General features: G+C 42.0%; 1 protein-coding gene across 36 annotated transcripts in view; it reads left to right on the top strand.

Moving 5' to 3' along the window:
* The window catches only part of MAGI1 (membrane associated guanylate kinase, WW and PDZ domain containing 1), a 495,477-nt gene that overhangs the window by 461,867 nt on the left and 13,386 nt on the right, over positions 1-20,224 (top strand). For 17 of the 36 annotated variants that reach the window (XM_045023728.1, XM_045023723.1, XM_045023727.1 and 14 more), the window contains 5 exons: positions 3,954-4,031; positions 7,833-7,924; positions 8,963-9,155; positions 11,835-12,128; positions 15,407-15,610. In XM_045023728.1, coding sequence (XP_044879663.1) covers positions 3,954-4,031; positions 7,833-7,924; positions 8,963-9,155; positions 11,835-12,128; positions 15,407-15,610 — 861 coding nt within the window. The remainder of the gene's footprint in view (positions 1-3,953; positions 4,032-7,832; positions 7,925-8,962; positions 9,156-11,834; positions 12,129-15,406; positions 15,611-20,224) is intronic. The other 19 variants (XM_045023748.1, XM_045023750.1, XM_045023747.1 and 16 more) reach the window with 5 other exon arrangements.

Here is a 20,224-nt window from a genome sequence, read left to right as displayed (position 1 = left end):
AAAAATTGTTTGCCAAAACTCAGGTGAAATGCATTTCCATCTCACTCCTGGTAGGCGGGAATACTGCTGAACTGTTCTGTCTTTACCAGCATATACTACCCTAACAATACACAAAACCAAATGCGTGCAGTGAGTGCATTTATTTTAATTATTAATACATGCACTCGGCTAATCGTTGAGCAGGGTTTGACTCCGCTCCAAGAGTATAAAATTGGTTTCAGTTGGTTACTTCTCTGCAGTGAAAATAAACATGTTTGCTTCATTTTAATCACAATGCCTAAGAGAGAAGAACCTCTAAAAACTTCTCAGAGCAACATTTGAAGCATAGTAGGTGTACTTTCAGAGAATATTATTCTTTTAATTAGGGACAAGAGAGCTTGAAACAGTTTGTGCCAAAGGAGCACATTCTAGATTTTGTTTTTATTTACGTAAAGGATGATCTTCTTGCACAAAATCTTCATACCATGCTAAATGTAAGTTTATACGGACAATATAATATATACATTACCCCAGAACGTACAGCAGTTGGGTTGGTTTTTCCAACCAATTGAATCATTTTTAAATCTTATGGCATGGAAAAAAAAAACCCAAAAAACAAATCATGAGCGACAGGTTTCTTGGCTGCAGAAATATCTCTCTGGATTGGATGCCTCAGCAATGTGTCTTCGTGCGTTTGTGCTTCTGTGTCTTTCTCTCTTTCCCTTCTAAGGCTCTGACATAGTTTTTCTGGTTCTGCAGGCCTGGTTCTTTCCTTGGGCCAGATAGTCCTCTTCTTGGCCCACTTGAACAGTGATTGAAATTACCTCAATGAGTATTCAAGAGATCATTAGGAAGGAGGGGTCAGGTGGTTTTCCAATCCGGCAGGGCCACCCTGCCAGAATGGCAGAGGTAGAAGCCACCTTGTAGGGACACTAGCCAGCCTAACATGGCTGCATTAGCTTCCCTGGTCTCCCTGCAGCATGGCTGCATTCGGAACTGTGCTGTCATTGTCTTTGGCCCCCTGCAGCTGTTTACATAAGTTGTCATTAACTGTGGACCTCATACTAATTAGTCATTAGTATTAGCTCAGCAGCATTAACACCTGCCTCCAGGCTGAAATCTGAGGCCAAGCAGGGTAAGTACCCTGCCCCTCCCTGTCCACCTGCAAATGGATGCAAGGAATGCTACCCTCATTCATTCGCTCATTCCAGCATGGCCGTGGGCAGTTCCCAGTTTGTTCTTCCATCTGTGTAACAGGAGGGGACAACACAAGCCTTTCAGAGGCCAGTCCTCAACTCTCTCCATCAGCTTGTTTCTGAGGTTCCCTCCTTGTTTGTTCTCAAATTCTCTTTTTCCCCCTTTCTTCCTTCTGAGAGTCCTTTCTGTACACGCGGCCTCCTGTCCCCCCATCATGCCCTTCCAGCTTCCGTCCTTAAGCTTCTCTGTTTGTCACAAACACTCATCCTGATGGCTTCATGAGACACTCGGATACTATGGTAAGGAGAGCCATAGAAATACTCAGTTACGTACATAAAATAATCCAGTCAGCCCAAGGTGACTAATTAAGAATCTTAATTAGTTCCTTGGAACTTAATTAGTTGCAGGGAACTGCGACTCTATTTAATACATATATGAACTAATGTTCTTATGTGAAGCCCACTTTACTCTCACTGACCCTGGATATGGGTGATGAGTGCTCTGCTCCTAATTCAACAAAGCTTAACTTCAGATATTAAAGCCAATGGGACTATTCATATGCTTGAAGTTAAGGCTGAGCTTAAGTGCTTCGTTGCATCATGGCCCAAAGACAGGGCACTTTGGACAGGGTGACCAGATGTCCCGATTTTATAGGGACAGTCCTGATATTCAGGGCTTTTTCTTATAAAGGCACCTATTACCCCCCACCCCCGTCCCGATTTTTCACATATGCTATCTGGTCACCCTAACTTTGGAGGATCAAACCCTTAAAGAATGGAGAGTGAAGGAGTGAGTCCTGAAACCAGATCATTTAGTGGTGGTAATAATTTATCACTTACTTTTGCTAAGTTTTAGCAGTGTGATCTCCTCTATGATTAAAACTCATTATTGCTAAAGGAAGTTGTGTGTGTATCTGAGGGGAGAATGTACCTTGAGTTTGAAAAATGGATCCTTTCCAAGATCCAGAAATTATATGGGTAGAGAGCACTCAATGGAAGGAGGAGTAATTGAAGGGTTATCAGTGTCACAATTCTAACATCTTACGCCCTTTTATTGAAAATATATTTTTATAATATGCTTTTTATATTTCAATTTATTATTAAACTTCCTTGAAGATTAGCACAATCTGTTGTCACATTTTTCTCATGTGGCCTGATTGCTTTGCAAAATACCATATCGTACATATGGCCATCTGTCAAAACAGCAGTGGCAAAATTAATTAATCTGAATTGCAGATGTGTTAATGAATCTCTTTGAAGGGCTTAAACGTTTAATTAAAAGTAAAGGAGAGCACTATAGAATAATCTTAAAGCTTTTAAAATATTCTACTTATCGTTAGTAGTTGAATTTTGTTTTCATGCACATAATGTATAATTTTTTTTCGAAATCTGATTAAAAAGAAAAAACAAAGCCGACATAGTAGGTAGCATTCACTCGGCAGCAATTAAATAGAATAAAAAAGTATTAGCTACCCCGCTATAAAACAATACAATCAGGAAATTGCCAACTGTCTTCTGATCAGACTGGCTTTAAAGACAATAGTCTATAAAAGGGCCTTCTGTAGGGCTATGTTCTCTGTCATTATATTAATATGAAACAAACAGTTACATTCATACACTTGGACACACAGATGTGCCCATACCCTTAGAGAATGTCTTGTTTAAAAGGATCTTAATATTTACAGCATGCTGTGTGAACAGAAACGGGTGCAGAGAAGATCTATTTACAAAGCTGATTTGTGGGTGCACTTTGCTAAGGGTCTGTCACAAACGTAGTCCCTTGATAGCAAGGTACTGAAGCACTTGACTGACTTCAAGCACATGAGTAGCAGTATTCTTGCCAACCCCAAGCCATTCTAAAGTCACAAGTGTTTTGGGTTTTGTTTTTTAAAATAAACAGTATCTTTTGGGTTCTTTTTGTCTGTCTTCTGGTTTGAGGAAGCACCCAGGTCTTTTTTCAAGCTATTTTCCTTCACCAGGAGCACTAGAAAATTAATGGAAAAAAACTCTGAGATTATAATGTAATCACTTCTTAAAGCTGGGGCTTTAAGAAGAATATAAAGTGTCATGAGATTGGCATCAAATCACAGTAGTTTTCAACACTGCAATAGTCCTATTGGCTTCAATGGGATTACTTATGTATTGAAAGTTAGGTATATACTTAAGTCACCTTGCTGAATCAGGGCCTTAAATCTTTTGTGCCTAGCCGAGTACATCATCAATACTAAGGGTGTTGACTTCTAGATAATCCAACTGATTCTGCCAGGTGTATTTGCATGTTCCTCATTTTATTTAAGTTGTTGTTGCAATGGGCAATAGATTTTTACCCAACGGGTAAGGTTAGAGGTTACAGAGTAACACTTAATTAAAATGAACTCTAATAAAGCACCAGTGTATGAAAATTTTTTCAGTGTTCATTTTTATATGTTTATAGTCTCTTCTAATGCTGGAGATTAGATTTATAGCCTGTAGAAATTGAATACAGGAGCTGTCTCATGACAGTGGACATTGTGTTATGTGAGCTGTAAAGGTGTTTTGTAAAAATCTGTTTTTAAAGTATTTCCAGACAGATGTGTACACTGTGACAAAAACTAGTATTCAGATATATCAAATTCAATAGACCAGCAGGTTCTGCTTTAATCCATAGCAGCTATGACCTTTGCAATAATACATGTGAAAGCCTAACTGAATCCATATCAGTCAAAAGTAAATTAAAATGAATTTAACAAGAAAGGGGATACATTAAGCTTTGCAAAATTGTAAAAATTAATATTGCAGCTATGTCACCTTCGCCTGCAACTGGACTGAGCAAGGGTGAGAGAGAGAGAGAAATCAATTCCACGAATTTTGGAGAATGTAAGGATGAGCTGAGAACTTTATTTGTGTCTTGTCTTTCTTCTTGTTTGGTGTTCTTGCTACTCTGTGCTTGGGAACAACTCATCACCAAGGGAGGCGATGGCTCTCCATTGGCAAGCAGCAGTTCTTAGATATTTGTGTTAAAACCACACACTCTCTGGTTGTGCTCCATGCACCTACCCTGCCATGTTTCGTTGGCTGAATGGAGTCACTCTAAGCTGCTGGTTCAATTCCTTCTCATAATCCCTACACAACTCTTTTTACAACTTTTTCAGTGTTACTCAAAATGGTTACCCTTAAAAGGAGACTTTAGCCATCTGAGCTAATGCTAAGGTCACTTCTTTAGAAACACACTGAGGAATGAAGGCAGGGCTGTGAGGCAGAAGCCTCACAAATGCATCCCGCCAGTCCTCATTGTTACAATTTAAGAGTCAAAGGCCCAAAGAAGCATTTGGTTTTGTTTTAATTTGTAAGGAAAATGGTTTCTCATAAACCGTAAGGGGAGGACTGGGGTTCATTCTCCAAAACACAATTATACTGTGTGTTAAAGTCATACATTAAGTACGATATATTAAGCATACAAAATGGACAGTTTTTTTGTTAGCTGACTGGACTATGCCAGTAAAAAATCTAATTGGCAAGCTGATGCCAGAAGCTGTAAAAGGAGTTCTGTTTCTTTTGTCTCCATCGTGTGTGTGTGTGTGTGTGTGTGTGTTGTTTCATCTTCCTTTGGTCCTTTAAGATCTGTCACACTGACTGCATTATGGAAATGTGCTAGATACACTTCAGTTTTAGACTCAATGTTTCACTGCTCTGATGCAGGGCCGCTCAGAGGGGGGGGGGCAAGAGGGGCAATTTGCCCCGGACCCCGAGCCCCACAGGGGCCCCCACGAGAGTTTTTTGGGGCCCCTGGAGCGGGGTCCTTCACTTGCTCCTGGGTGCCCGGAAAACTCTTGCGGGGCTGGGCCCAGGAGCTTCTTCCGCTCCCGGTCTTCGCTGGCGGGGGGTCCTTCCGCTCCGGGGCAGAAGGATCCCCCACTGGCGAATTACCGCCGAAGCGGGACCCGCCGCCGAAGTTCAGCTCGGTCTTCCGCAGTAATTCGGCGGCGGGGGGCCCTTCCGTTCCGGGACCCGCCGCCGAAGTGCCCCGAAGACCCGCGGTGGGGGCCCCCCGCCGCCGAATTACTGCGGAAGACCGGGCTGCACTTCGGCGGCGGGTCCCGCTTCAGCGGTAATTCAGCGGTGGGGGGGGGCGCCGCGGGTCTTCGGGGCACTTCGGCGGTGGGTCCCGGAACGGAAGGGCCCCCCGCCGCCAAAGACCCCCAGGCCCCCCGAATCCTCTGGGCGGCCCTGCTCTGATGTGAAGCTCTAGTTAAAGCCCAGCCTTGCATTACCCATGCTGACCATTAATAGAGTAGATTCTATCTGAACGAGGAACATAAGGCAACAGTTGGTGACACTGTAGGTTGATAAATGTGAACATATTAAGAGATGCTGAGAAAATGGGCCTGTGCTGAAGATCTCTGTGGAAGCCATTTTGTTTCTGACAGGCAGGGCATGCACTCTAATTGGCTTGGCCAATCTCTGCCAAAAAGCTTGAGAAACATTGGAGAGAACCTTTCGTATGTGTCTGTGTTTTTCATGCCTGGACTAACAAAGACAGTGACAAACACCAATTAATTTATTGTCTAAATTCTGTTGTTATACAAAATGTCCTTCATAGAGCAAATAGCCTCAGCCAGCTATTCTTAACTAATCAAAATAACTGACTTCCAGCATGTTTGTAGCCTTATTATTCTGTAATTATATTTACAGGAAAATTAGGTTATAACTTAGAGTGAGATAATACATCCAGGCCTAAAGCTTAATTTATTACCACAAAGCAGCTAAAATGAGACAATATTGTGTAAAAAGGTGTAGAAATCATTGGCTGTAAAATGGTGTGAATGGACATGTCAAATCACACGCCTATGACTTACGTTCACCTGTTCATTTCATTTCCACTCTTCCAGTCATATTACATTTTAAATTTATTGTTGAGTCTTTGAAAGAGATAATATTATAGGTAATCTGAAGCCAAAGCAAAAAAACACCATTTGATTAGAACCAACCCTTTTTGTACAACAGATACAGACAGCATAAAATGCAGTAAGAGCCCAACCCAAACCCTACTGAAGCCAAGGAAAAGATTCTCATTGACTTCAAGAGGCTTTGGCCAAGGCCCTAAATGAAGACAACAAATGGTTCCCCTCCTCTTAGATATTGAATCCAGCTTTAGTTTGATTATAAAAGTGCATCCTGCATACATGTATGTATTTATACAATTAATTATATATTAGGTATAATTATAGATTGTTAACAAAATGAATCATTTTTGTAGCAATAAAGTTGAATAGCTCAAAAGAGGAAAATTGAAAGTGATTTCTTTACTAAAGATATAGACAGTTGGTCTATAAAGGAATAATACTATTATAAATTAGCAGGAGTATATTACGAAATTAATCTATGTTATAGTTACTAACCAATAAATATTAAATGAACCTGAAGTTGTCTTCTGATATCATTTAATGATAGCAATTAATTTCACATTTAAATCAAAAAGAAGGAAGAAAGCATGAATAACTTAATATAAAGCATCTTTGTTCAACTGCACTTCAAGGTTACTACTTCAGTGTATGTAATATTCATTGTAGAAGTGTCAGTGGTTTTCCATACTCATGAGTAGTCATAGTTGGCTTCTTCTGCATTTCCAGCTGTCTTTGTCTGGTTTACAGTTTTATATCATTTTAAATATAGAGGGTCACATCTGTAGCTGCTGGTAAATCAGCTACCTTACTTTTCTGATGTACACCAACTGAGGATATGACCCCAGGTTATTTAAAGCATTGTCAGCAGATCAGATCAGGTAAGAAACTATGCTGTAGAAAAGATAATTATGACTGCAGAAGTCATAATACAGACCTCTTGTTTCTTTTTTCTCTTACAAAAACAAAAGCAATGGTATCATGTTGCTAATGGTATCTATTGTAGATAATCGCTTAGCAGTGACAGAAGTGTATTTACCAATGATTTGTAAAAGAGTCTGGGATTTATTACTGATTGTCATATTAATGAGTTCTAATATCACAATGCTAAGCAAACAGTGATTCACAATTGGCTGCCTGCTATTAAAATAGAAACCCTCAGATTCCTAGCAGTAATTTACAAATTAAACCTATGAACGTTTTTAGTTATACATTGAAGTCTGGAAACAACTGATTGGATGTTCCCAAACACGGAGCCTCGTTAAAAAGCATGAGTGCCAGAGCAGCACAGCTAATAAATACAGCAGGCCTAATCACCACCTCCTGCAGTCAGACCAAGAGAAGGAGGCTGAGGGAGAAAGACCCACAAGTTGGATCAAGTTCCATAGGTGTGTAATTTGAGCATTGATTGGGGAACTCTTTTGGAATGAATTTGCTTTCATCCAAAGGCTCACGGTGATGCAGGTACTATAGATCATTGTTTAGTTCATCGTTGCAAAGTGGCTCCAATCTGTTTTGCCTTGCAAAGCCCACTTGTGCCATTCTTACTCATGGTGAGCTATATCTGACCACATGAGCTGTCAATGGGACAGCATATGTAATAGGGTGCTATTCCCTGTGAGTGAGGAAGGCGCAACTGGGCTGTTAGTGCATCTTCTATCTCAAAGTGTCATCACTTCTAGTAGTACAAAATTGAGAGGTCTCGGGGGGACTTGGTGTAAATCTGTGCTTTTCTTATTAGAAGTAACAATAATTTCCTTTCCTTCTTTTCCTTCAGTTCCAGATTATCAAGAACAGGATATCTTTCTATGGCGAAAGGAAACGGGCTTTGGGTTTAGGATTCTAGGTGGAAATGAGCCTGGAGAACCTGTAAGTGCTTTTTAAAAAGTGGATTTATGTTAACCAGTGTTACCTCCCAGAATCACTGCAAAAACACATGCAGTGCTGTGCAAACAGCATCTCTGTTAAAATGAGAGATGGGCCTAAGCTAACACCACACATCCAAACACCCCTAAAATTTGAGGGGAGCTCTGAACTTCACTGTTGGTCCTTATCTGTATTCCAGGCCAAACCAAACCTCTAGATTTATCCACCCACCCCCATGCACCTTGATCGAGAGAGATCTTCCAATATGGTTTCTGTTATTGTTGTATTTGAATTTTGAGCAGTCTTCCCGCACTCGCAAACACACACATTTGCTGGGCCTCTTAAACATGAATCTAGTACCCGTGAAAGGTACCAGACTAAGAGCACCTAATGCTCTGGTCTATTCACTGAGCAGGTCACACTTAGAAAGTGGCAATATAAATTTCTTTATTCTGTCCTGTCACATTTATGCCCATTTGTGGAGCATGATTTTTCTCTCATGCCACAGTAAATGTGGAATAACTCTCTGTGAGCTCAGTAGGGCTAAACTGAAATTGGTGTGCATGAGAGAGGACTCAGACTCCAGGACTCCAGGGAGAGGTCAGAGGATAATTCAGTCTCAGTTCACCTCTTGGCTTTCCTGGCAGGACTGACCATACTATTCATCATCTTTCTATTGTATTATAGAGCATTTTTATAAAGCATTTCTCTCATAGTGCGTTATCAGTAGAGGTTGAGGGATCTGATACAAAGTTATGGTACAGTAATAGTAGAAACAGAATATGCCAGTAGTTTTTATGGTGATTTCATGACGTGGATAGGTGTCTACTAACACCTGGACTGTTACTTACTAGAGGCTACTGTACAGAACACCTGACACATGTTACTGTCTTTCGATGCTGTTGATTTGGGTCACACTCAGACCGAGGCTCCAAATCTCATTACCGCTCTCCTGTGATTTCCAGCTGTCTGTCTGATGGGTGGGTACATGCTCATTCAACATCTCTCTCTCTCTCTCTCATTTTTTTTTTAATTCATCAGATTTACATTGGTCACATTGTACCAGTAGGCGCTGCTGATGCCGACGGTCGTCTGAGATCTGGAGATGAACTGATCTGTGTGGACGGAACACCTGTTGTCGGAAAATCTCACCAGCTTGTAGTCCAGCTTATGCAACAGGCTGCCAAGCAAGGTCATGTCAATCTAACTGTAAGGCGCAAAGTGGTATACACAGGTATGTTGCCATGTGACCGGATGGGCACAGCTCTTATTATTTTCAATCTGTGTCCTGTGATCTGCTTGCTAACGATCAAAAGCTCCTTCTCATAATAGTCTTGCAAAAATGGGACTACCGATATGGACGCAGATATTATTTCACCCTTTGGGTTGATTTTTATTTTATTTTATATTTTGGCTGTTAAAATGTGGTTTAAAAATAGGTTTCTTTCTGGTTAAACATGAATCAAGATTCTCTGTTTGTAAGCAGCCTGGGCCTCTTCAGTCCTTGTTCAGGTTCCTGTTAAAGCCGTTCACTAACACGAATCGTTGTTGTTGTTGTCATTACTTATGTGTACCTCTACCCCAATATAATGCTGTCCTCAGGAGCCAAAAAATCTTACCGCGTTATAGGTGAAACCGCGTTATATCAAACTTGCTTTGATCCACCAGAGTGCGCAGCCCCGCCCCGCCCCCTACCCCCCCGGAGTGCTGCTTTACCGCGTTATATCCGAATTCGTGTTCTCTCGGGTCGCGTTATATCGGGGTAGAGGTATATTTTGGTAGCTTCATGATGCTGACACCCAGTAAGAGACTGTCCCTGCCTTGAGGAACTTACAATCTAAATAGACAAGACAGAAGGGGGCAGAGTGGAGGGACAGAGGTACAGAGAGGGAAAATCAGTTGATCAGGGTCACGCAGGACTGCCATACAGGTCTCCAGAGGCCCAGTTCCCTTGCCCTTGGACCATGTTTCCTCTAAGCACATCCCTTCAGTTCTGTCCTTGAGAGACCGTTGAAGACGGATGCAAAGTAGAGCTGTTTGAAACTCTTCTCTCTTTTTTCATTTTGTAAGCACCATATTCAAAAGCTAGGGTGTTCCCAAATTGATCCAAGATGAAAATATAACCATTCCTGCCGCTGAACATGGCTTGGGTGAGGGGAAAAACAGAGGCAAGAACAAAACATTGTTTTGTTGTTCTTGCATATCTGTCAAAATGTGGTGTTGTCAAAGAAAATGACAATGCAGCTAGCGAGCTCGTGATGAAGAGCCTTCCGAATGACAGTTGATTTATGTATCACTCCTGTTGACTGGTAGCACTGAGATTTTGCTCCATCTGCACCCAAATTTCAGGGAGGTTACGTTTGGTATTTTGGTCTGGGGCCATTTCTAGACAGAGAAGATGTGAAATAGACCTTCAAGCTGAGGTGTCAGCAGAAAAATAGGGTGTGGGGTATTTTAAGCTTAAAGGAGCATCAAAGTAACCTTCAGATTGAGAAATAAACACACAAAAGTAGTTAAGACTGTCACAGCCTCTCTAAAACTGCCCCTTGTTCTTATACGTTGAACCACAGATGCGCTTCTTGCAGGCAATGTGAAATGTGCTTATTTCTTAACTCATACTTTCAACAATGTAGTGCAAGTGGAGCATAAATTATTTGCTATAACAGCCTTCAACACTAGAGTAAATACTGTGATGTTTGACGTTACCATTGTAGATCCTGTAATAGAGGATTGGTTTTATAGAGGTGGGGATTTTTTTTTAATTTTTTAAATCCAGGCTAGAAACTGGCATAAAAAGATTTAGATTATATTGTGTCTGAGCTTTTGGTTCCCTACTGCTCCCCTTACCCTTGGGTCGAGAGGATTTGAGATTGTTAGAGTCTAGGATTTGCATAGGGTGATGTTTGCATTTTTGCCTTTATATCCAATATTTGTCCAGTGCCTTTGTCTTGGTCTCTTGATGGGTAACGATGTTCAAAAGCACATTTTTCTGTCTGGCTTTATTTGTTAAGATGTTGTTTAATGATCATTAGCTTTTGTTGTAACACCGCCTATGGCTTCTGTTGTTCATGATCTGTACTGTTGTAGTGCCTAGATGACATCTCTGTTGTACGAGGCACTGTACGAACATGCAACAGTGAGATAATCCCATCACAAAGCACTTACTATGGCAGATGTGCTCTTTCAATATTACTATTCAGTATTACACACTGGAAATAAGTGTGTGTTCGCAAGACTCTAAAGCCTGGTCTACACCGCATGGGGAGGGGGAATCGATCTAAGTTATGCAACTTCAGCTATATGAATAATGTAGCTGAAGTCAACGTACTTAGATCTACTCACCGCGGTGTCTTCACTGTGGTAAGTCAACTGCTGACGCTCCCCCGTCAACTCCACCTGCGCCTCTCACTCCAGTGGAGTACCTGAGTCGACGGAAGAGTGCTCGGCGGTCGATTTATCACGTCTTCACTAGATGCCATAAATCGACCCCTACTGGATCTATTGCTCCAGCAGGGTGGTATTTAACAGGGACAAGCTGAACCAATGTAAACCAGATTTAAAACCGTGTAGATCATCCACACACACAAAGTTGCACTGGTTTAACTCAGTGCAACATCATTCCTTTAGCTAAATCAGTGCAACTTCTCTGTGAAGACAAGGCCTTAGTTGTGCTACTGCATTTGCACGCCTGCCACACGTGTGTGTTTTCAGTTTTGTTTCAAACTGGTGGCGGCAGCTGATTGTACACCTTGTACCCAGTCATTAAGGAAATATTTCCAGTCATCCACTCACAGTAAAATAGACCTGTTCTGCCATATATCATAGGCATGTGTTTCTGTCACTGAACATTTGTAATACTAAAAACAGTGTGCTCTGCAGACAGTTCAGTGAGACTCCTGCATTTCTTCTGCAGTTCCAAAAGCAGAGAATGAAGTCCCTTCTCCAGCCTCTTCACACCACAGCAGCAACCAGCCAGCTTCCCTGACGGAGGAAAAGCGGACCCCGCAGGGAAGCCAGAACTCCTTAAACACTGTGAGCTCGGGCAGCGGCAGCACCAGCGGCATTGGCAGTGGCGGGGGCGGGGGAAGTGGCGTGGTCAGCACAGTGGTGCAGCCGTACGACGTCGAAATCCGCCGGGGAGAAAACGAAGGCTTTGGCTTTGTGATTGTGTCCTCAGTTAGCAGGCCCGAGGCAGGGACAACTTTTGGTAAGTCCTGGGAATTGTCCAAGCACCTTCAATGAGACAAGAGTTTGAATGCCGTGGTGCAGTCAAGAGTAGCTAGGATCTAAATAATTTAAAATTCATGAACAAGCCTTGATTTGTGTAATTAATAATTTCATTGAATGCTGAGCATTAGTAGGTGTTTGCCTTCTGGGTTTTGCTCAATGGTGAATTAAAAAACACAGATGGATATTGTAAACAGCCCCACCACCAGTGCCAATGACTGGCACTCCTTGAGTGCACTCCAGGGTTAGTTTGCAGTGGTGTGTTAACCACATGCCCAGGGTTGGATTGTGCTGTCCATCAAATAGCAGGGGGAACCTGTGAAGAAGGGGCACATGATATTGCAGGATGGAAATAACTGAATGATTGAAATCTTGCCCCCAGTTATCAGTGGAGATTCAGTTCATTTAAAAATAGCAACTGTTACACTGATTAGCTTTTCTTTCGGGTTTGTAGGGATGTTCTTGGGTCACCGTAGGGGGATGAGCAAGCTGATATCTGGAAACTGCTAAAATGTTAGTGGTCTCCATAAAATCAAAAAAATAGCTCATCTCCTTAAGCTCCTGCTGCCTCCTTCTCCCAAACACACACTTCATTTGAATAGTGGAAAATGAGCAGCTGACATGACTCTGTCCTGTATGCTGCTTTGATGAATTTGGTCACCTGTGCTTTCTTGAGAGCCCAGTGTGGGACGTGGGTCAGTGTAGGTGCACCTGCCTGCATCTTTGAAGAACCCCTTCCGAGCCATTTGATTCTTGCCAGGAAGATGTAATTCTTTCTGCATAGCTAAAGAGGGGTATTTTTGAAACAACAATTAACTAAAGCAATGACAGAGCATGGGGGATGGCATTTGTGTGGAGATGTAGGCATGGAAGGAAGGCTGTGATGGAAATGAATACCCAGAATGAGTCCAGGGGCAATATTGGCTTCTGTGCTCAGGGGAGTATAGAAACTACCAGCCTCTGCATGTGCACTCCCAGGACACATCCCCAAAAAAAGACTAGGAGGGGAAAAGGAGGCAGAGCGGTAGCTCTACTCCTTTCACACTACCCTGTGTAGCAGGGTGGGCACACCAGGCCAAGTAGACTGCACCAGCCTATGCAACCTGCAATGGAGAAGAAGTGCCTCTCACTGGGTTTATCTGTACTAGCCTTTTCTCCCTAAAATTTCCCACCATTGCTAACACTGGTGAAAGCACTAGCATAGTGATGGTGCTCTAACTACCATGCCTTCGAGAGCAGTCGTTCTTAGCACTGGTAGAGCTGCTACAGTGGACATTCTAGGGGGAAAAAGAGAGTCGTGAAGACAGTGTCTCTGGTACAGTCCATCCCCTGGAGGATGGGCAACCCCATGCGTCCCTCAGTAACTCAATACTCAATACAATTTGGGCCTAGATATTTTTATACCAAAGCACAATGATCTATTAAAGTGTAAACTGAATATGGAGAGAGATTTTATGTACTTGAAAGTATTTAAAATATATATGGTAAAATAGACATTATTAGATGTGAGATATACTGTGCTTTTTTCTCCGTAAAGAAATTTTGTCATGATGTAAAAAGTTGTTTACTTGCACCAGAAATGTTAGCTAAATGAAAGCTGCTGTTCTATAATTTCTGTAGGGTTTTCACAGTGATATGTTTTGACCTTTGACTTTTTCCTTGAATTTTTGAGTACACTGAACTTTTCCCTAATATTCTGCATGAGATGCTTGTCCTGAGCTATGCAGTGCTTGCCTTGTAACTGTAGTTTTTTGTACCTCTCACATGGGTGGTCTTTAGAGATGGGCCAAACTGATTCAAAAACTTCCCTGGTCATCTGAGCTTGGGGTCAGTCACCTGTGATCAGTAAATAGGGTAGATTGAAAATGAATTTCTGATTTTGATGCCCACAAAACATCCACTGAAATGAGCAGTCCAGTGATTGTCTGTATGAGAGAGAAATTTGCTCACGATTGAGAAATACCATCCCATTTATAATAATCCTTACTGCTGGTGGTCAGCGTGCATTTCCCACCTTGTCATATCCCCGTTTTTTAGCCCTTTCTTCTTTATGGTCTTTTTGGTACTGTAACCTATGTAGCAGTGTATATCTCTAAAACTACTAATAAAATAAATGATTACAGCATATACACAGAACTGCCTTTTGGGGATGAATGTATTCCAGATACAGAGTTGTCACTGCATGCCTCACAATCTCATGCTCCACTTATCACGTGTTGCATGTCTGGGCTTGTCTGCAGTTTCAAGAAGCTAGATGGTTGGTTTGACCTGAATTCTGTCTCCTGTAGCCTCAATTCTACAAGATGTTGAGCATCCTCCAGTCACATTGATTTCAGTGGTGCTCACAAGGTCAAGTGATTGTGTGTGGTGGGAAGACATTTCTGACTCTGTGATGCATTCCTCACAAAATGCTCTTGCTGTGTCTCTCTCTTAGATATTTGGATTGTTCTGCCTGTGGTTTTAGAGCTATTTAAATCAGGAGTGCCTCATTTCCCCCTTCTCCTCCCCCTTCCCCACCCACAGCCCTATGCCCTTTAAGATCATAAAATGGGAAGAGTTAACAAATGGTTATGAAGAGGTTGGTGGTATCGAGCAGGTCAGGTATGTCAGGCTTGGCCCATCTCTAGTGGTCCTGCGCCTTGCCTAGTGCTTCCTTTTGTTCACTATGGAAGAAACAATGCCTTATTGCTTACCCGTGCAGCATTGATAGACTAGATCTCTGTGGTTAAAAGGGGAGTCACACTCCTTACTAGGCATAGAGTGATTATCTTTCTAAATTGAGAAAGAACAAAACATTGGCAGAAGCTTGAACAGCAGTTGGCTAAGATAAAGACGAGAGATGCTGACTGATGTAATCTACAAGCAGCAAGGTTGAGTTTTCTACCAGCAGTTTCAAGGTTGCAGTACAAAAATAAAACCTCAGTCAGGTTATTTTTGGACTGTTGAGTGCAGTTGTAGTCTCTCAAAATCCCACCATTTGTAACCAAATGACGGGTCAGAGTTTTGGTGGATTAGCTATCTAACTATAGGAAACACCTACTTGTAACAGTTCTGGTGAAGCACTCTGCACTCGTATAGTTGATTGCCAATGTTTTGAACAGTGGCAGCAATGCTATCCTTTAATAACTTTTGCTTGATGCATTAATTAATTAACCCTTAACCTTCTCTTTCCCCTTTCAACCCTTTTTCTCCTTTTCCCCTTCACCGCTGTCCCATGTATATAAACAATTAAAAACAAAAACAAAACCAATACAAAAGCAGGAAATGCATGTGTGGGCATGCCTCACAAAATAGGTCGGATAATTGAGGGGAGCCCCGCAGACCGCTGTGGCAAGCTGAAAGTAGGAGACCGGATCTTGGCTGTTAATGGATGTTCCATCACCAACAAGTCGCATTCCGATATCGTCAACTTAATTAAAGAAGCAGGAAACACTGTTACTCTGCGCATCATTCCAGGGGATGGTAAAGTATATGCTCATTTCTGTCTTATCCAAATGTTTTATTCCTCTTTGGCTTTTCATGTCACTTTGAGTTGCACAGACGTGCAGGTTTCCGTTCTCATCCCATCAGGCTGGAGTTAGCATTGAGAAGTTTGCCACCGTCATACAACCATGTCTCTTCCCGCCCTCCCCCCGCTTCCTATAATTGGAAATCAGCTTTTTTTTAAAAAACAAAACACAAGAGGTGCTAAGTCTGGTCAGAAATTAAAATCCCCTCCCTCCTGCATTCCTTCAACTGTCTCTTTAAAACTACCTTCTGTAAATGAGACCCACATCTCTGTGGATTTTGAAGCTTTATTTGATTTTTGCAGTGATAATGCTGCCTTAGAATATTTGGGAGAGGATTCATGCCCTGTAAGGCATGGAGTCCCTGAGGTTTTACATATACACAAGCAGGCTATATAGCAAAAGAGATCACAGAAAGGGATCAACACATTGTCACGATTTAAGCCGTTTGAAAAGAAGCTTTGTTTTTATTCAGGGCACGTTGCTTTAGGAATGATCTCAGTGCAGTTTGAAATGCTTTGGCTCGGTGATTTTGGTTCTCGAGGTGCTCACAACTGATTGCTTCAGGAGTGACGCCTAGATGGGGTTTCACTGCCCCAAAATTTTATTGTCCTGGGAGTTACTTAATGTGGCTGATAGCTGGGGCCAGCCCTGGTCATAGCTGCTTAAAAACAATGAATGGATCTGCACCGTGCCTGGGGGCTTAGCAATACAAACGCTTAGTTTGTGGCAAGCTGTGGTGTAAATGTACCCTGCTAGGTGCTAAGGAACTGTTAGTGAGCAACAGCAGGATCTACACACACTGTGCATGGGGTAGATTTACACTCACGGTTGCTGCAAACTAAGTATCAGAGGGGTAGCCGTGTTAGTCTGGTTCTGTAGAAGCAGCAAAGAATCCTGTGGCACCTTATAGACTAACAGACGTTTTGCAGCATGAGCTTTCGTGGGTGAATACCCACTTCTTCAGATGCAAGAGATGCAAACTAAGTGTTCATGCAGACAAGCCCTAGGATTGAATTGGGAAAAACTGTTTTCCCAAACCTATCCCTGACCTACCATTAAGAACAAGGCATAAATGTTAGGGATATTTCTATAGTAGGATTAAATCATTATGGTTCTGAATCCCTTATTTTTTATTGATTCACTGTAAATTGTATGCTCTGGATTGGTCTGTAGTCTAAATTTGCTTCGTAGAAATTCTCTCCTGCCGTCCTGTTCGTGTCAAGCTGAATCAATGTTTATAACATTTGACGGCCCTGATTCAATCCTAATGAGCATTTTGAGAATCGTGCAATATATTATTTGCAGTCCAGAAAACTCAGTTAAATGGAGAAAGAGTGCAATTAAGGGAAAATTGGCTCAAATAAGATAGCCCATTGCAATGAAAACTATTAACATGAGGTTTTTTCACTCCACAGTCTGACTGGAAACATTGTGCTGTCACTTATGCTTCGGTGTCTGTCACACAAGCTATATTGTACTCTGTATCTATGGAACAGAGAGTTTATGGCAGTGAATATTTTTAGAGAGCTGGAGAGAAATTATGAATTGAGCTAGGGATTTTCAAAGGCGCATAAAGGAGTCACATGTCCAGTTTCCAGTGGAAAAATTCAGTGGTGCCTAATTCTCTAAGGGTATGTCTACAATGCAAAGAAAAACCCATAGCACTGAATGTCACAGTGCTCAGGCTGCAGGGCTAAAAATAGCTGAGCAGGTGTTCCCTATTGGGCTGGACCCTAGCTTCCAAGACCCTCCCCACTCATCAGATTTCAGAACCAAGGCTCCCAACTCCAGTGGGAATGTCTACACTGCTATTTTTAGCCACACAGCCCCTCAGACTCAGCACCACAGGGTTTTCTTTGCAGTGTAGACATACTCCAAGACTCCTTTGAAAATCACAACCTGAACCATAAATTCATGCCTTACCCAAGAAGCCTGATTACAGTGCTTTTAGTTATAAAAATGTAAACTGATGAAGACCAGAACATATCTGTCTTTATAAACCACTTATATTTAGGATGAGATATTATGTACATTTCAGGGCTTTTTCCTTATATTGCTATGCAGCAGGTCAAACTCTGTGTGATCCTCAGCAGCTTCCAGTGAATTGAGTATTCATGAATAATGAAATGACTATAAATCGGATAGTCTGGAATCTGAACTGGCCTGTGTGTGCCAATGTTGAATAGAGACCTAGAGAAAAGTGGTTCATTACCTTGTTCCGGCAACTGAATAAAATTGAGAGACGTTGACATCTGAGTTATAAAAATCTTGAATGGTTTAAGCATCTTCAAATAAGAGAGGATTTCCTCTCCCACACACATACTCAGCCAGTCAGTGTGTGTGTGTTGGAAACATGCCAGCCGTGTGCACCCAAACACACATAACAGGATTATGGGAGACACAACATACCATGTTAACTCTAGTTAAGCTGGGAGAAAGACACGCAGGCAGTGCACAGCTAAGGCTGTTCTGAAGGCATTCCACGCTGAAAGGAAAGAAAGGCAAAGGAGTGCCAAGTAAGAAGGGAATGCTCTTTACACTGGTGTCGCTGCAGAATTCAGGCCTTTGTTTTAACTTCCACTTTGCAGTTCAAGGTGATTTTGTCAGTTTTACTCAGCAAGCATTCAACAGTCATGGTGCAGCCCCTCCCCATACCCCCAAAAAGGAGAGATTTGCATTTGCTCTAAAATCATGAGGTTTTTTAAAAATCCATGTTGGGTTTTTTTCATCTGCCTTCTGGATTTGGAGCCTTTAGGGGTCATATTTTCAAGCTTTTCTCCACAGCCAAATATCATGACAAGATCACAAGTGTTGGCATCACTTACTAATGAAATGAAAAAACTTTTTAAAGTTATTTTTACTGTGTGATAATCCGAGGGCCTGTGAGAGAGTCCTACAGTTTAAGGCCAGAAGGGCCAACAAGCCCATCTAGTCTGACCACCTGGATATCACAGGCCACCAGCAACATCCAGCACCTGCACACTGAGCCCAGCAACGGAAATGAGACCATAGTATCACAGCCCACAAGGGAGACTATACTACGCTGCACTATGGGCAGAGAATAGGAGGGACCGAGGTGCAGTAGTGTCCAAGCCAAGAAATGATTAAAAAGCATCTGTATGTATGTGTATATGTAGATAAGTTCTGTCCCATAAATACTTGTATAGTGCCCATTGAGGTCCATGAGAGTTTCACATATCTATCCAAGGGCAGAATTTGGCCCGTCGTGCCTTCAAATATTTAGATAGTTATTTTGATCTTCTCCTCCCTTGGTTTTCACACCTCAGCTGCTAGAAGAGGGCCTCATCCTCCCTGATTGAACTAACCTCGTTATCTCTAGCCTGCTTCTTGCTTGCTTATATATACCTGCCCCTGGAGATTTCCACTACATGCATCCGACGAAGTGGGTATTCACCCACGAAAGCTCATGCTCCAAAACGTCTGTTAGTCTATAAGGTGCCACAAGACTCTTTGCTGCTTTTACAGATCCAGACTAACACGGCTACCCCTCTGATTTTGATCTTTACTAATTTAGGCCCTAATCCTGCATGCACTTAAATTTACACCTTCCTGAGTACTCCCACTGAAACTGTCTGAGAAAGCAGTGGGACTGCTACAGTACATCCAGCCAGTCGTATGCATAAATCTTTACAGGGTAGGGGGAAATGTGTAGTACACAGGGAATGAGTGTTTCGCATGAGAACAAAACTGGAAGCAATGTCTGTCTGTTTCATCCCTGAGCCTGAACGTGAAGTGTTGATTGGTACCTATTGAGTTAGCCTGACTTAGCAAAGCTTTCTGATGGTGGCAGTGGAGAGGGCAATCTCTGTTGTTAAAGGTGATTTGAGGAGATCTGATTTAAAGTAAAAATTTGCAAACAGCCTTTTAGCAACTGATATAGTGGTTCTTACAGAAGTTAGTAAAACTAGACAACCTTTAAGTCAATTAGATAGATGGCTCTTCTCATTTCAAAGCAGGGAGGGCAGTAGAAATTATTCAGAGAGGATGCTCGTCTTGTATCTCAAGTCTTTTTATTAAAAGTTAGTAAAAATACTGCACATCTGTTGACAATTACTAACTCTTATGCTAGTGTGGTCTAAAGAGAGACCCAGAACAGTGTCATGGAATTTCATCAGTACCTAAGATGTATTGTTGATCTATTTGGTATTCTTTGCATGACCTCCTAAGGAACAAGGTTATTGTATTCTGTTTGCACCCAGTCTCCATGTCATACCAAAATGGCAATGGAAGGTGTATGTGGCTTGTATGCTGTTTGAATTTAGTACAATTTAGAAACAGTTTATTTTGGGAGCACATTGTAGCCTCAGAAATGCCCAAGTGAATTAGACAAGACCATGTTGTCTTAAAATCCAACAGTTCTTTAATGCAGCCAGTGCCCATAAGCAGGAGTGTGTGTCTCTGCACAGAGGCTGGCTGGCTCCAGACGGCATCACCCCCAACAAGTACAGTTCATTTTACTTTACTTTCCTCAGCCTCTCTCAAACCACACCCACCCAGTTAGTGCGGAAAGGGACATCTGTTACAAGGTGTCCTATAGTTTAAAATA

The sequence above is a fragment of the Mauremys mutica genome, chromosome 7 (genome assembly GCF_020497125.1).
Source record: "Mauremys mutica isolate MM-2020 ecotype Southern chromosome 7, ASM2049712v1, whole genome shotgun sequence".
Classification (NCBI taxonomy): domain Eukaryota; kingdom Metazoa; phylum Chordata; order Testudines; family Geoemydidae; genus Mauremys; species Mauremys mutica.
The sequence above is the reverse complement of the archived record's forward strand: the minus strand, read 5'-3'. Positions and strand labels throughout refer to the sequence as shown.